Raw genomic sequence first — 16,694 nt, forward strand, 5'->3', positions numbered from 1 at the left:
CGGAAAAAAAAAAAAAAAAAAAAAAAAAAAAAAAAAAAAATGTATATACAAAACAATATGTATAACTTTATAGAAGAATGTGTAACTTATAAAAAATAATAAAACAAACATCAAGCTCAATAAATATAGCATTACGTTTGAGGCCTTCCTTTGTACACCCTCATCCTGGTTCCTCTCTACTTCTTCCCAGGTAACTTGTATTAATAGGTTATTTTAAAAATAAAAACTAGTAGTGAGATAGTAGGTTTGTACATTATTTATTTGTAAGGTTGTTTTTTAGGCCACTGCTTTTAGTTGACCATTTAATTATATCATAGTCTTGTAAATTTCCAAGTTTACTAAGCATTCTTTGAAGAGGAGAATTCCCTATATACAAGTAGAGAGGAAAGTTTTGGAGAATTCATTTTGAAAATTTGCATAGCTGTGGCAAATATACATGCCCATAGAATCAAGTAATTATGTCTGATGATGTTTGGGGAAAGAGAAGGGACTTAAGTTAATTGCCATAGGTCAAGTCTTAAGATTTGTGTGCCCATGTTGTAATTCATGAAGAAATTGAATCATCAGAGTAATGAGAACAGTCCAGCTTTTTGGCAGCAGCATAAACCATTAAAATCTGTGTTGTTACACTTTATATATTTTTGTCCAGTATTTTGTTTGATATATTTTAAAAATACTATGTAAAGTAAAAATAATTATTCCTTTACTGGCTGGGCTATCGACTATTCTATGCTGAATCTTGCTAACAAATAACCACCATTATACCCCCTCTCTCCCCCTCCTCCTTTTACCTGTTTGCAAGTTTGGCCTTTCATATCACATTTGCTTAAAGCAAAAAGCAGGGTTCTTATTCATTCATCCCATCAGTAAAAATAAGTGCTGATTTATGTGCCAAATATTGTGTTAGATGCTCAGTAGTCATTTGGGAATGAAATAGATAACGAATGGTCTTTGCTTTTGTGAAACTTACTTTTTAGTATGTCTTATAAGTATATGAAAAATAGTTTGATTCTCTTGTACCTTTTCATATTTGAACTTTTATAAACAGCACATGTTTTTATAACTAGCAATTTATTTTTATATTTTTATTTTGGGAAAGCTTTTTTTTGAATATCAAATAACAATGTTAAATGCATTGTTAAAGAAAGTTGAAGTCATTTGTTTTATATGTGCTTCCTAAAGGTAGTTTTTGAAGGAAGGATATGTGAGAGGAGCAAAGAAAATATATGAAATAGTTATCGTGTGAAGTTTTATTGCTGGCTCAGTGGAAAATTTAGTGGGATGTCCCTGCCCATTGAGAATGGTGATTATGGATGGATCCACTTGAGTGCATGCATTCTTTTCTCCTGCAAAGTGGGAACCAGTTGAATGTGCCAGGCATGGAGGGGCAAGGGAATTTTGCAAAGGAATGTTTAGTGGTGGACCTTGGACTCTTACTAAATTTGGACCTGAAGGGGGATGCTGGATAGAGAGTGATAGCGTTAATGAATTAGAAATCTTTATGAAGTTAAATTGTTCCAGTGAAGCAATTAAGAATAGGAGGTTGTAGTTGGGAAATGGAGTGCTTGAATTGGTGATTTTGGAGGTGGTGCAGGTTCTGGTGGAAAGGGCTAGGATGTGACCATGGTAGCAGGTGGCTGAGGGTGGAGAGTGTTGATAAGGAGTTAAATTGGAGCCTGGGTGACTGAGGCAGGTGCTAAAACTTTACTTCAGTGAATGATAGGGATGTTCTGGAGCTGTACTGTCCAAAACTGTAGCCACTTGCTATTGAGCACTTGAAATGTGGCTAATCCGAATTGAGATTTGCTGTAAATATAAAATATACACTGGATTTCCAAGACATAGTATGGAGCTGTACTGTCCAAAACTGTAGCCACTTGCTATTGAGCACTTGAAATGTGGCTAATCCAAATTGAGATTTGCTGTAAATATAAAATATACACTGGATTTCCAAGACATAGTCTGGGGGAAAAAAAGGAAAATATCCCATCACTAATTGTTTTATATTAATTGCTTGTTGAAATGACAATATTTTGGGTTGATTGGATTAAGTAAAATATATTAAAAATAATTTCACCTACTTTTTTTTTTACTTTTTAAAATATGGCTAGTAGAAAATTTAAAATTCTGTATGTGGCTCATACTTGCAGCTTACATTATATTTTTTTTGGACAGCACTTTTCTAGAGATATTATCACCAATAATTAGTATGGGGATTAGGAGGGAAGACTGTAAGGTTCTGCAGAATCCAGTATCAGAATCCTTTGGGAGAGAGAGTGGGCATTACTTAGACTTATTTTTAATGAGTTCTCTGGTGCTTTCTCTTTTGCTGTACTTTGTGCCTGAAATTAATTCCCTTCTCTTCAGCCCTTCCACACCTTCCACCCTTCCTTTTGCCCTATCACTAACCTCAAGGAGTTTGCCTCATTCTTGTGGAGGAGAGAAATGTGCAAACAACTGTAATAGAAAGCAGTATGAAAGCATAACCATGTAAATGTAAATATAAGAGTAAGAGGTCACTTCTGGCTATGCTTATTTCAAACTGGGCCTTAAAAGAAAAGACTTTTAAAGTTGGTGATGGTAATGAAATTTGGAGAGGTTCTTTCAAGCAGAGGGAACAGCATGAACAAAGGTAATGAGGAGAGAAAACATTGGGGTATATATATGGAACACCTGGTAGATCCATGTGTGGAAATATATATAAATAAGAGAGTAATGAGAGTTCTAGGAAGTTGGGGCCAGTTTGTTACCAGAACTTTCCACACTGAAACTATGAAAATCTGAAACTATGCTAAGTGCTATAAAGGAAAAGGACAGAATTCTATAAGAACATGTGATAAGGAAACCTGATCTCGTTTGTGTGCTCAAGGAAGGCTTTCCTATTTATGAACTATCTAAACTACAGACTTCCTCCATGTCCAAGTCTTGTCAAATCTTTCTTAATGTTATGCCTTCCTTTGCTTCTCAACTACCACCCTCATTATTTCAGATTCTTATAATTTCATGTTGGTATTAATGAAACAACCTCTGTATTGGTTTCCTATATCTTAATTTCCCCTTTCAATTTATTTACTCTTCAGTCAGATTGATTTCTGGATTATATGTCAATATCGCCACTACCCTTATATTTCCTGCAATTTAAAATGTTTTTATAAGGTCTTATATTTTTGTAGAATTAAGTACAAACTTCCTTAACTTAGCCCTTCAAACTAAGAAAGTTATTGTTTGGATACCAGTTACTGAGTTTGGATGCCAGTATGCTGAGTAGGCACTGGGCACATTTATATAATGTCCTTATTTGTGGGAGGTAATATGTATAATTTCTAATAGGTTTGCACTGCCAGTATAGTTTATAATAATCGTCAGATGCCAGACTGTCGTTACTCTTATTTATTGACTATGGACAAGACACAGTCTCTGTAGACAGAGTGTGTAGTTTGGTAGAGAATGGACAAATAAACAAGGCATCCCTCTCCACATATATCATAAGAGCTGTACTGGGTTAAACAGGGGAGGACACAGGAGGGTAAATTTACTAATGTTGGGGGTAGCCCAAGGAAAGTATCCCAAAGATGTGACATCTAAGTTGAGACCTGAATGAGTAAGAGTTAGCTAGAAAAAGGTTGGAACAAGAGAGAAAGTTTCTCCTTGAAAGAGCAGTGTGTACAAGGGTATTTCAAAAAGTTCATGGAAAGATTTGTATTTTAATTCTATTTTTCCATGAACTTTTTGAAGTACCTGTGTATATAAAAGTCCTGGAGGATGGAGAGCTGGTTAAGGGATTGGTGGCAACAGCTGAGACCAGATCATGGAGTTTATCTTAGGCCATGCTAAGAAATTTGGCCTTTATCCTGAGTGCAGTGGGTGCTCATTGAAAAGTTTAAGCATGAGTGTGACATGATCAGACTTAAATTTTAGAAAGATGACTGACAACAGTGAAGAGAATGACCAGGAGAGGACAGTATTGAAGTCAGAAAGAGCAGTTAAGAGTCTCGTGCAGACATTTAGGGAAGAGATCATGGTAGCCTGAGTTAAAGTGGCAATAGAGACTTAGACATTTTAACATTGTAGGATTGACAGGAATTGGTAAGTAGTTTGATGTGAGAGTGAAGGAGAAGTTTCTGACTTGGACAGCTGGTTGGGTGGATGGAAGGTTTGAGAGAAAGTTGATGTGTTAGATTTGGAAATGTTGAATTGAATACTTCTGGGACATAAAAGAGTGTTTAGCTGATATGGATTTGGAGTTCAGGAGATAAAAGCTAGGCTAGAAATAAAGATTTGGGAATTATAACTCAGAAATGGCATTTTGAAGTCATGAGATGGATGAGGTCACCAGGAACACTGGACTGAGTGAAAGTGGGGATCAGAAGAATTCTGAGGAACTATCATAGATAAGGCCTGGAGTAATTGTTAAAAATATCTTTTAAATCTTTAAACATCTTCTGTGGGCTGCTTTAGTGTTTTCAAGAGTTTTCCTTTCCTTACAATTAGATATAATGGACTACTTTGGATTACGCAATTACAGATTCCTTCACTGCCTAAATCTGTTTGGTTCATGATTTCAGGAAGAGAGAGTTCAGTAGTCCAGAGTATTTTGAAAATACACTTAAGATTGCTAGTGGAGAATTCTTTCAGAGATTTGAGAAGGAATCGAGGTTGGTTAATCATCATCTACATACCATTTTAACTGAGTGCAGTAAAATGGCCATGTTAACTTGACATTTGGTAAAAATAGTTCACGTGTTTTATAATGTATTTGTCACCCTAATATTAATTCTAGAGTGACCATATAGTTTATCATCCGGTCAGGGACACATTTTAAGAACAGAAGGGGGTGTTTTAATAATTTTGCTTGAACAACAGGCATAGAATGGAACTCCTAGAGAACTTGAAGGTCCTCATAAATTTTTTGAGAATTCTTCAGTGAAGTGCTAAGAAATGAGATGATCATAGATCAAGCAATGATAACAATAAAGAGTTTTATGGCTAAGTAAATTTGCACAATGTTAGATTAATAATACATTTCTTTCTACTGGATTTCTTGGGACCTTTAATATGTAATATGATTTGAGAAAGGAAGGCATAGTTAGAAATTATATAATGTTGAATTTCCTGAACTTGTTTTGCCACAGAACCCTATTTCTCTGAATATCTATTACTACCAAGAATCTTGTTTGGAAAATGCTGATTTAGCGTTTCATATCATTTACTTTAAATTGGAGCTCTTTAATTTGGAGCCCAGTCAGATTGCTTCTTAGTTTTAAATTTTATTTGGGGATTTTCGTTGGTGATATCTAGGCAGCTCACTGTATCAAAACAAATAATATTTGAAGTTTAAAAATATAATCTCAGTTACATTTTCCTGAGAAATATTGCAGTTTTATTTTTAGGGAAACTTTGAGGATTAAATACTAATGTATTGAACAGAATTTAAAAAAGCTTTCACAGTATTATTTCTTCCAAATTAGGCAATATGCCTGCATTTGTTTCTTCCTTTTTTTTCATTTTAGACTTAAGATTCAGTGATAGGTATTGTTTTTCCTCTGCCACAGAATACAGTTATATGTTTTTGATCCTAAAATGGAAGATTGTGCCTTCTAGATTTAGGAAATAAAAGAACTGGACTTTTAAGAACATTGGCTGCATTGAATGTTTGGAGAAATGCTCTGGAATTTAATTAGTTGTATGTTTAAGGAATGCCATTAAGAATGAATTTCCACTATTGTTCTTTTTTTTTTTTTCCTTTTTGTCTTTTTCCGTGTCCAGCAACGGACGCAACCCTCAGTGTTGCCCCCGTACCGGACCGGGGACCGGCAATGGGATCGCAACCCTCGGTGTTGCTCCCGCGCCTCGCTCAGCCAGTGAGCGGGAACCGGTCTGTATGTGGGATCCGAACCCTCGGGCGGGAGCGCCGCCACGCTTCCCAAGCGGCGCACTATCCAGTGCGCCACCGGGCCGGCCCTACATTTTCTCTTTAAAATTACTCCTTATCTGTAATTTTAGCATTGCTTGTTTTTTTTGTTCTTCTTTCTTTCCTTTTTTTTTTTTTGGTTAGTATTCTGGATATGTTCAAAGGTATGCTGGTAGGGTTTTTGGCTTCAGAGTTTTGTGAGTAGCTCATTTTCCTTTTCTTCCATAAATTTCAGGAAGTGTGTATAGTATGTTTTCATGGGCCTCTCTTGAAATGTATTTTTATGTACACTAATAGAATTTCTGAAAAGTGAATATGGACATTTTCATAAACTTGGTTTTACTACTATAGCAACTTTGTAAGTAGATATTGATCATAATAATCTATTCTGAATATAATGATCCGTAAGTTTTACATTAGGTTAACAATTTTACTTTTTGTAGAATAAAGGATGCTTTTGTTGTGAAATTATTTCTCCTATCTATAACTAGTAGAATAATCAAATGAAAGTGTTTCATTCTGTGTAGAAAAGGAAAAGGTATTATCATTAATAGGTTTCTGATGAGATTTAAAAAAATACTTAGGCAAGCTGTCCTTACAAGGCTTGAACAACTTCTTCCTGTAACCTACGTTTTTCTTTTTAATATTTACTTGTGTAGTTTGTAAAGAATCATTCCCAAGGCTTTTAGAACTTGTTTTTCTCTGAAACGTAGGAATTAAGATGGAAACATGATAACCTTAATTATTTTTCTTGAGTACTCTGGACATTGTTTATTGAATAATTACCTTAAGTTGAGGAATTCTAGGGGAAAATAGAATCACAAGTAGTTGAATTATCTTGTTTGTTACTTTGAACTTTATTACCTGGAGGGGAATCTCTTGTACAACAGGGCTCTATAGTCTTGATCTTCTCTTGGGGCACGTTATTTACTAGGTGTCATGAACTATACTTAGCATAGGGGATATGGAGATAAGTGCTTGTCCTTAAAACACTCTTAAGTCTAGGGGAAAGACATAGACTAGAAATTCAAGAATTTATAACACCATGTGATAAGTGCACAATAGGTGTGGAGTACAATTTTTCAAAAGGATTTTGAAAGACTAGAATAATGAGCTGGAAAAAATGAAGTTAAACAGCACTAAATATAAAATTCTGCTTTTAAATATTAAAAAAATTGTATTAGAGGATGAGGTGGTTTAACTTTATAACAGTTTATGTGAATAAGATCGAATAAAGCTCCTAGTGGATGAGTAGGCAAAAAAAAAAAAAAAGATTGAATAAAGGTTTTAATTAACTTCAAGCTTAATATAAGCATCAGGATGATGTGGATGCTACTCTTCTCCCTGCTAAAACAAAATGTGACATACCACACTCTTCCCCTTGCGTAAAACAAAGAAACAAAACTTAAACGTGAATTCCTTATTAGGTTACATTGGTAGAAATATTGTGTTCAAAGTAAGAGGGATAGTAATACTGCTGTATTTGAGACTAGTCAGGCTGTATTTAGATTATTTCATTCACTCTTGAGTACTGTGGACTGCAGAACACTCACAGAACAATATTCAGCAGTGGGAAGGGGTCTAGCTAGTTGAAGGAAAAGAGCCTTCTTAACACATTTTAAGAATAGACTCTGGTATACCAAGAGGATGAAATTTTAGAACCATTGGGTGGAAGGTAAAGGAAAACTTTGATTCATAGAGCTTTTCACAAATGTGGGCTGCTGCTTTAAAAGGTTGTAAACTCTTAGAAGTGGTTTAGCAGAGGCTGGGAGACCATCAGTCAAGTTTACAGTAAAACTTCACGTATTAGATGGAGGGTTGGACAAGAAGATCACTAAAATTCTGTTTTATGTTATGGTCCTATGTTTCTACTATTTTTAAAAATATCACTTTCAAAATATCATTTTCAGATTATCTAATATTTTCTGTAGTTGTCAGTACTCTGCAACATTGTGTGGACTTGGGCATCTTTTTGATCTGAGCTCCACTACCTGCTAGCTCTGTAATCTTGAGTTGGTTACACGTGTTACTATGAAAATAGTTCTCTTGGTATTGTTCCTCTGTGGCTTTTCCTTAATTTCTGTTCTGGGGCTCAGACTGAAGGCTATAATTTAAAGACTTTGTATAGTTATAGAATGCATTCTTTTTCTCACTTTTTGTTTTGTTAATACATGTCTCTTCCTCCTTTTAGTCATTTCAACTTTCTCTTAGTATGTACTGTTTTTTTCGTTGCTGCTTGTCTGAAACTTAAATTAGATGAGATGGTATCTCCAATTGCAAATGCAGTGTTTTGTTTGTTTTTGGTTGAAGGGTGGTTAGGAAAGAATACTCAATCTTTTAGAATTTGGTAGACTTTAAATTTCTTAAAGCCCTGCTTATTATTTTTAAACTCTAGATTTTGGAAAGTGAATGGTGATTATTTTTATCATCAAGTACAATACTAATTTTTAAAAGACCCACCTGTAGCTAGAATAACTGAATATGACCTGCAGTTTTCTTTACAGTGTTTCTTGGCCCTGTCTCCATTATTTCCATTGTCACAGTTCCTTCTTACCTTACATGTAGATAAATAATTCCTGCTTGTTGCCATGTCTTTTAGCTTGAAATCTTGTTTCTTAGTTTTTTCTTGTTTATCCATCCTACTGGTGGTTACCTCAGTAACTTCCTCAAACACTATTTTTATCATGTTATTACTGCCCTCTCCAAATATGCATTTATTTTACTTCCTGCTCACCCTGTGTAGTCTAAATTCCTTCACTGTCATTTAGGGCCCTCATCACCCATTTCCTGTCCCTGTCCCAGTATAGCATGTATTCTGCCATGGCTGAGCTTTGTAGATAAGACACTTGTATTCGTTAGTAGTTATGAGCTCTGGAGTCAGGTCAGATTTGAGCCCTGCCTTTATCACATTTACTGTTTGACCTCAAGTTTAGCATCAGTTTCCTTATCCATACAATGGGAATAATGACAGTCTGTCTCATGGGTTCATGTGAGGGTTAAATAAGATAGTTATGTTTACTATAATTAGTATGTAACTGGCATATTATATGCATTTAACATATGTTAGGTTTTATTATTTTTACTCTATTAACCTATATAAATGACACTTAAAATTATGATTGAAAACATTGCTAATATAGAAAGATTTCACTGTAAATGGATTGTATTTCCTCAACTCTGGAAAAGTAGAAGAATAAGAAGAAAAATTTCATTTAATGGAGTTATAGCATTATATAATATTGAAATTTGAAGGAACCTTTGAGAACCTCTACTTAATACCTCATTTTCTGAAGTGAGAAAACAGGCTGTAAGATTGTGATTTGGTAAATTAGTGGCCAAGTCAGTACCAGAATCCAAATTCTGTATATGCTGGTACCATATATACCATATTATATTGTGCAGTACCTGGATGTACCTGACACATAGTAGTTGATCAGTAAATTTTGAAAATTGAATTAATATGATTATGTGTGTCTCTGAAGTCTAGCTTATCTCTATGTGTTTATTGTTTCTATATTCTCTTGCTCTATATACTCATTTAGTACCTGTGCATTGATCCAAAAAGCATTTATTGAACATTTGTGTGCAGAGCAGCTTTTTATTTAATAAGAGCCATATTTTCCTGTGTCTGCATAAGAAGTTTGGCAGTGTGTTAGGATTTTAAACTCTAAATTTTTTTTTTTTTTTTTTTGTCTTTTATATTTTCCTGTGTCTGCATAAGAAGTTTGGCAGTGTGTTAGGATTTTAAACTCTAAATTTTTGAATTAAACTAAACTTTTTTTTTTTTAAATTAGGAAAAATAGTGTGTCCAAATTTTGAAACATTCCGCATTGGATTCAAGTTATCTAGAACGAGCTTTTTGAAGGATATATCCATATGTTTCATGAAATGTGGTATTTGGGATCCGAACCCTCGGACGGGAGCGCCGCCGCGCCTCCCAAGCGGCGCACCATCCAGTGCGCCACCGGGCCGGCCCTAAACTCTAAATTTTTGAATTAAACTAAACTTTTTTTTTTTTTAAATTAGGAAAAATAGTGTGTCCAAATTTTGAAACATTCCGCATTGGATTCAAGTTATTATCTAGAACGAGCTTTTTGAAGGATATATCCATATGTTTCATGACATGTGGTATTACATAAATGATGATGCTGTTTAAATTATCTGTCAAAAATTGAAGCCATGGTACACCTTTTCAACAGTGTTAGGTTTATGCTTTGCTTAGAGAAGGGAATCTCCACTTATGTCTAATCACAAAATTTTGTCATTTTGTGGGAGTTCAGAGCAGTCAATATGATGGAATAGAGATTAGGATGAGAGGAAAATGATCAGCTGGAGAGGCAGGTGCTGCAGGTCATTTTCCAGTTATGTTGAAAAATGAAAAAACGATGAGAAATTGTGTGGGACAAGATTATGAAGAAATATGTCACCAACCTGATTTGCTCCTTTGAGTAGAGACTGTCTAACTAGGTTTTCTGGTTGAACTTGGCATTGCTGACAAAATGCTAATCTAACAGCTGCTTATTAACTGTTTCTAATGGGAAGGATTAGAAATGATCCAAAAGTTAGTTCCATTGAAGGAAGAATCTGACTTTGAAAGTAATGAATTAAATGTTTTGTTGTACTAGATACACAATTATAGAATTTTTGATTATTCCTTTATTTTTGTGGATAAAAAACAAAAGTATAAATGAAGTATTATGACATTATTAAATGCCTATTTTGTCTACCTTCAGAATTTGTTCTGGTTTACAATTGGTTATAAATTGATACCAGATAAAAAAACTCATAGAGTCTGCTTTATGACTAATCCTGTAAACTACTGCAGTGGGATGTGTGAGAATAATTATGTTGTTCAGCAGGAAGTACCTAATTCTCATTCACAATTTAGATATGACCTTTAGTAATGTAAGGTCATAGTTAATGAGACAATGAAACTGGCACTTTCTGTTTAATCGCAAAATGTACTATCTGCTTATTGCTATTGCTTGACCCCAAAACAACAACAACAACAACAAAAACAGATTTACCTCTGAGAGGAAAAGACTTTCAGCAGAGAGTTTGTAGATAATAGAAAACTAAGCAAATGGAAAAATGGTGTGTTTATTAACTATCAAGAAAGCAAAGTTATACAAAAAAAGGAAGAGTAATTGCAATGTACTTTTGATTTAGCTGTGAGCATTGTTTACATTCGTAGTAATAACGTAAGCACTCACAGTTGATTCAGCCAAAAATTATGATGGGAAGATGAGGGAGAGGGAAGATGTAACAGACCTAAACCATTTGTCTTTTAAAATAGAAAGTCAGTAGATACCTAAAAGGAAAAATTAAGAAACAGCTATATAAACCTACTGTATAGAATGTAGTGAAAAATGGTAGAAGAAATAGCTGAAAAGATTTGAAAGTGGTTGCCTTGAGGATTCAAAAATTGGGGGTGTGGTGGGACTGCTATTTTTCTCGTAAAGCTATTTGGCTTTTTAGATTGTATATCTCTCTGATTAAAAAAATTAATTTTAAGAAGATGCCCCTTACAGAATGCTCTTTTGTACAGAATATATACAGTTCTCAGGCATTCTAAATCTCCTAGGGTTCTGAGAACTATATCATTTGAGGATGTAGTCAGCAGAACGCTATGAAATTGGTGAGGAGGTAATGATTTCTAATAGTAGTGGTGGTTGTTATCCTTAGTTGTAAATATTCATTTTGTTGTAGTGCTAACAAATGGAGATTTCTAAATACATGGCAGATTAAAATATATTTCATTTCAGCATCTCAATGTATTTAAGTGTTTAGTTTTCCTGTGTTGTCAACACTTTGCATTGTGAGTTGAGTGTTCCATACTTCTCTGCAGCTTTTTGGTTGAGTGATGCTTCAGATGTTTCAGTGTCTCCTGCTCCCTTCTTTAGTTTTTAAAAAATACTGCATAATTATTACAGTCCTTACGAATATGCAACAGCTGCTCCAATAATAGTAATAGATACCACCTGATCTTTCATTGTACCTGATTATAAGTTGCAGTGGTTAATTTGGATCCACACACATTCTTTTCTTAACCACCAACTTTTTAAAAGTGAAAATATTGGAGCTTGAAATGGAGATCGAACGTTAAATAAATCTTTTAATAGATTTTTTTCTCCCAAATTCAAAGGCATGTAGTTTGTTTTCTCTAAAATATTATAGTATGAAAATACATTTAGAATAGAACTCGTTGTGTGACATTCAAAAAGTTTAATCTTACTAAGTCTGTTTCCCCATCTGAAAAATAAGGGCAATACCTGCCTCATAATGTTGATGATTAATGATGAATCTTTTAAAAAAACAAAAACAAAAATCCTTGGCTTGCTAATAGCAGCTACCATTTGAGTATGTGCTATGTACTAAGTCTTGCTATTGCTGCTATTGCTTGCTCTGCCTTTTGAGACAGTCAGAAATATAATTGAGAGCTGTCAAGTTTATTGTGTCATTAACTTTCTTTGGACCGTCAAGTAACAGATTTTTATTTTATGTGAATTGTCAGTATGTTCTTCCACAAAAATATGAGGGTACTTCAAAAAGTTTGTGGAAATATAGAATTGAAAGATAATAGAAATCTTCCCATGAACTTTTTAAAGCACTCTGTAGAACGGTAATAGATTTATGCTGCATTTAAGTCCTCATACCTACAAAGGCTGTCATCAATGAAGAGTTTATGGTCATCACTGAATTGTGGTTTTTGTTTACTTTTGACTTAGGAGCATGGAGTTGAATTGAAATGGAAAGACAGTTCTTTCTAAAATTTATATTTTTTTCTGTAAAATGAAGTGCATTTGACCAATGCCAACTTAAATTTATTTTTAACCTGTAATCCTTGGAGTTTTGTGTTATTTCTTTAAAAGCAGAAGCTTACTTATTAATAGTGCATTTATGTTTGTATCAGTCTGTTTCTATTGCTTACAACAAAATACCTGGAACTGGGTTCTTTATAAGAAAAACAAAATTTATTGCTTACAGTTTCTGATGATGAGAAGTCCAAAATCCAGGGAGTACATCTGGCGAGAGCCTTGGTGGTGGCAGCAGTGATGGCAGAGTATCATATTGCGAAAATGGTGGAGCAGAGAGCAGAGACTAACATCTTCATTCACTCTCCTTTTAAAGCCCTCCAAACCATGCCCATGACCACCATTTTTAATCCATTCACTATGGCTTGGCCCTACAATCTAATTGTTTCTTCAAGGCCCCACCTTTCAATTACCATTATAGGATTTCTCACCCTCAGCAGTTACAGTGGGATTAAGTTTTGGGAGGACATTAAACCCAAGACAGTGTTTAAAGTCCCTGTTCCTTTTTGAATAAATAATAAAAAAATCTTTACAACTATTATGTACTCTTCAGGACATTTTGATGAGTAGGGAAAAATTGATATCCTGTTGACATATAGTTAGTAATTATTTACAATCCCTGATGACATCTAAAAAGAGAAACATTTATAGGATTTGGGGTAGAGTTTGTTTTTAAAACATACAGTATACCTTTGCATGTCACTATAGACCGTAAGTCTATAGTGCATAATTGGTCACTGTAGATTCCATCTCTCACCCTTTCTTCTGGTGTGCCTTTTCTTGTTCATTTGTTCATTCATTCATTGTCTAGGCATTCGATGAGTTTCTACTTTTGTCAGGCTCCAGTCTTAGATGCTAAGGGTAACATGGTCATATGCCCTAGAGAATCTTACTCTGGTCATGGAATCACTTTTATAAACCAGAAATTATTATACAGCAGAATAAGTGCTAAAATAAAGATATGAAAAATGGTCAGTAAAGATAGAGTAAATATGGTTCTATCAGGCTTAATAGGCAAAGGCTGACAAAAGCTGGACCTTGAGGAAGCAGAGAATTTTCCAGGCCAGAGAAGTAGGGGATGTATTTCTTTGATTAACCAGCTATATTGCTTATAAAGCTCTTCCTATACTTTTCTTCTATTTTATTTTTTTACTTAATTATTTTGCCACCTGGAAAGATCTTTTAGAGGATTGGCTGGGGGAGGGGGTCATCACAGCAGTTGGAGGTGAGTTAGGGAAGGCAGCATAACTTTTGTGTATTGATATTTGGTATGGGGTGAGGAAATTACAAACAGTGGGAGAAATAGCAAATGGAATGCTTGCATGTGTCTTTCCACTCCTTGTTAGTGGTGGTGAAGTCTTTTAGGGGTCTGCTGTTAACAGCTGTGTGATCTTGGGTAAGTCAATCTCTTCTCTTTGGATTCCATTTTCCACCACTTCAAAATGAGAGAATTGGTATAGATGGGCATTTCCTGTTGGTAGGTAGCCTCTTAATAGGTGAGGAAAAAGGGGAAACAATGACCAAATAAGTTTGTGAACATAGGGTTAAACAAAGTTGAATAGATCTCTTTACTGCAGCCTCACACATTATGGCATGTGGTTTGAATTCCCAGACTTTTAGCCTGGCCTTGGAAGTGGAGTGAAAATAGTATGTGTCCAGCTCTGTCCTTTTTCTAACGGTTTAGTGGAGAGAGCATGGGCTTTAGAATCAGACATATTTGGATTTGAGTCCTGACTGCTACTTACTATCTATGTGGCCTTAGGTGAGTTATTTAACCTTTCTGGTCTCATATGTAAAGCAGGAAGGATATCACCTTATGGAGTTGTAATGATTAAGCAACACCCCATATGAAAATATCAGATGTAGTATCTGGTGTATAATGGGTCAAAAAAGGTAAAGTTTAAGCCCTATGAATTCCAGAATTAGTATTGTAATACTTGATCATATGGTATTTACGTCCTGCCTACAGCTGGTGTTTGAGGTGGGCTGTTTTATATATAATAATTTTTCCCCAAGAAAACAAAATGTTCTTGAGGGCAAATTATTATCTTTTGCAATCCACATAGCACTGGGCACTCTCCTGGAGACTCAGTAAGTCCTTGATAAATATCTGACAATTTCATTAAAACATTGGAATGAAATGAGATGTGGTTCTGCCTGATGTATACTTTATCTTACATCTTTCATGACCCTGGGTCGAAGTCAATGGATTTATGAATATTAATTTTAAATTTCTTTGGTTACTTAAGTTAAATGATTTTTTTTTCCTTTTTGTCTTTTTTCGTGTCCGGCAACGGACCGCAACCCTCAGTGTCGCGCCTGTACCGGGCCGGGACCGGCAACGGGATCGCAGCCCTCGGTGTTGCACCCGCACCTCGCTCAGCCAGTGAGCGGGAACCGGTCTGTATGTGGGATCCGAACCCTCGGCGGGAGCGCCGCTGCGCTCTCAAGCGGCGCACTGTAGCAGTGCGCCACCGGGCCGGCCCCTTAAGTTAAATGATTTTAAGTTTGAAGTAATTAGGATTGTAAATGAGCTGGCCTTTAAGCAAACCATAAGAAAAGGGGTTATAATAAATTATATAATATTGTAAATTATATTATTAGAATACTAATATTTTAATTTTGTTTTTTTTCTAAGCAAATGGTTATGAGCCTTAGAGTTTCTGAACTCCAAGTACTGTTGGGCTACGCTGGGAGAAACAAGCACGGACGCAAACACGAACTTCTCACAAAAGCCCTGCATTTGCTAAAGGCTGGCTGTAGTCCTGCTGTACAAATGAAAATTAAAGAACTCTATAGGCGGCGGTTCCCCCAGAAAATCATGACGCCTGCGGACTTGTCCATCCCCAACGTACATTCAAGTCCTATGCCAGCAACTTTGTCTCCATCTACCATTCCACAGCTTACTTATGATGGTCACCCTGCATCATCACCGTTACTCCCTGTTTCTCTTCTGGGACCTAAACATGAACTGGAACTTCCTCATCTTACATCAGCTCTTCACCCAGTCCATCCGGATATAAAACTTCAAAAATTACCATTTTATGATTTACTGGATGAACTGATAAAACCCACCAGTCTAGGTAAGATTATTGTGTAATGGTGTTTGGTTATCTTTGCAGGATAAATTTTCATTTTAGACTTTTAATTTGACCCAGCTTATTATTCATAATTTATACTTGGTAGTAGCATCCAGATGATAATAAGGATCCTTCAAATTTAGATAAAATCAAATATATATAAAAACTATCTTTTACACAGAAGGAAAAAGGGTGGTGTGGTGGTTACTGATATAGTAAATATTAAAAAGTTCTAAGAGTACAAACTTTTAAAGAGTAATATTTTAGATTGTTGATTAATATTTTACAATAACTCTTATAAATTAAAAAATTAAAACCAAATAAACCACTACCAGTTTTTGAATTCAGTTCTTAATTTTCAGGGGTTGATGACATCTAAAACAAATGACTGATTAGGTTTGATTATTTAAATGAGTGAATGGTTTTAATTATAAAAGGAGATCTGAGCTTTGATGTGTAGTATTTAAATTTCAAGTACATATTTTTTTCTAGTGCATATGTTGCTTTACAGGCACACACAATCATGGGTATATAATATGAATTCTTGAAATTCTATTTACTGTATTTTCCTTTCCCATTATTTGATTAGTTTGTCTAGCATATAGAATTCAATGTATTAATCAACTTGTAATTTTAATTGCCATAATGCTACCTTACTTTATTTAATGTAGAATAAAACTGACCCTGTTATTACCTTTTGATACCTTTGGTGTATGTAATATATTTAAAATATCAGATTTCCAAATGCTGGTTTGTTGTTATAAATCAGTGGTTGGAAAACTATGGCTGGCAAGCTAAATCTAGCCTGTGGCCTGTTTTTGTGTGTCTCTGAGCTAAGATCCCCCCCCAAAATAAAATTTTCAGGAAGCACTACTTACTGAAACTACA

General features: G+C 34.9%; 1 protein-coding gene across 3 annotated transcripts in view; it reads left to right on the forward strand.

Moving 5' to 3' along the window:
• The window catches only part of PIAS1 (protein inhibitor of activated STAT, 1), a 120,598-nt gene that overhangs the window by 15,523 nt on the left and 88,381 nt on the right, over positions 1-16,694 (forward strand). For all 3 annotated transcript variants that reach the window (XM_008573764.1, XM_008573765.1, XM_008573766.1), the window contains one exon: positions 15,365-15,809. In XM_008573764.1, the coding sequence (XP_008571986.1) occupies positions 15,365-15,809 (445 nt within the window). The remainder of the gene's footprint in view (positions 1-15,364; positions 15,810-16,694) is intronic.

Source organism: Galeopterus variegatus, unplaced genomic scaffold (assembly GCF_000696425.1).
Source record: "Galeopterus variegatus unplaced genomic scaffold, G_variegatus-3.0.2 Scaffold961, whole genome shotgun sequence".
In the NCBI taxonomy this organism is placed as follows: Eukaryota; Metazoa; Chordata; class Mammalia; order Dermoptera; family Cynocephalidae; genus Galeopterus; species Galeopterus variegatus.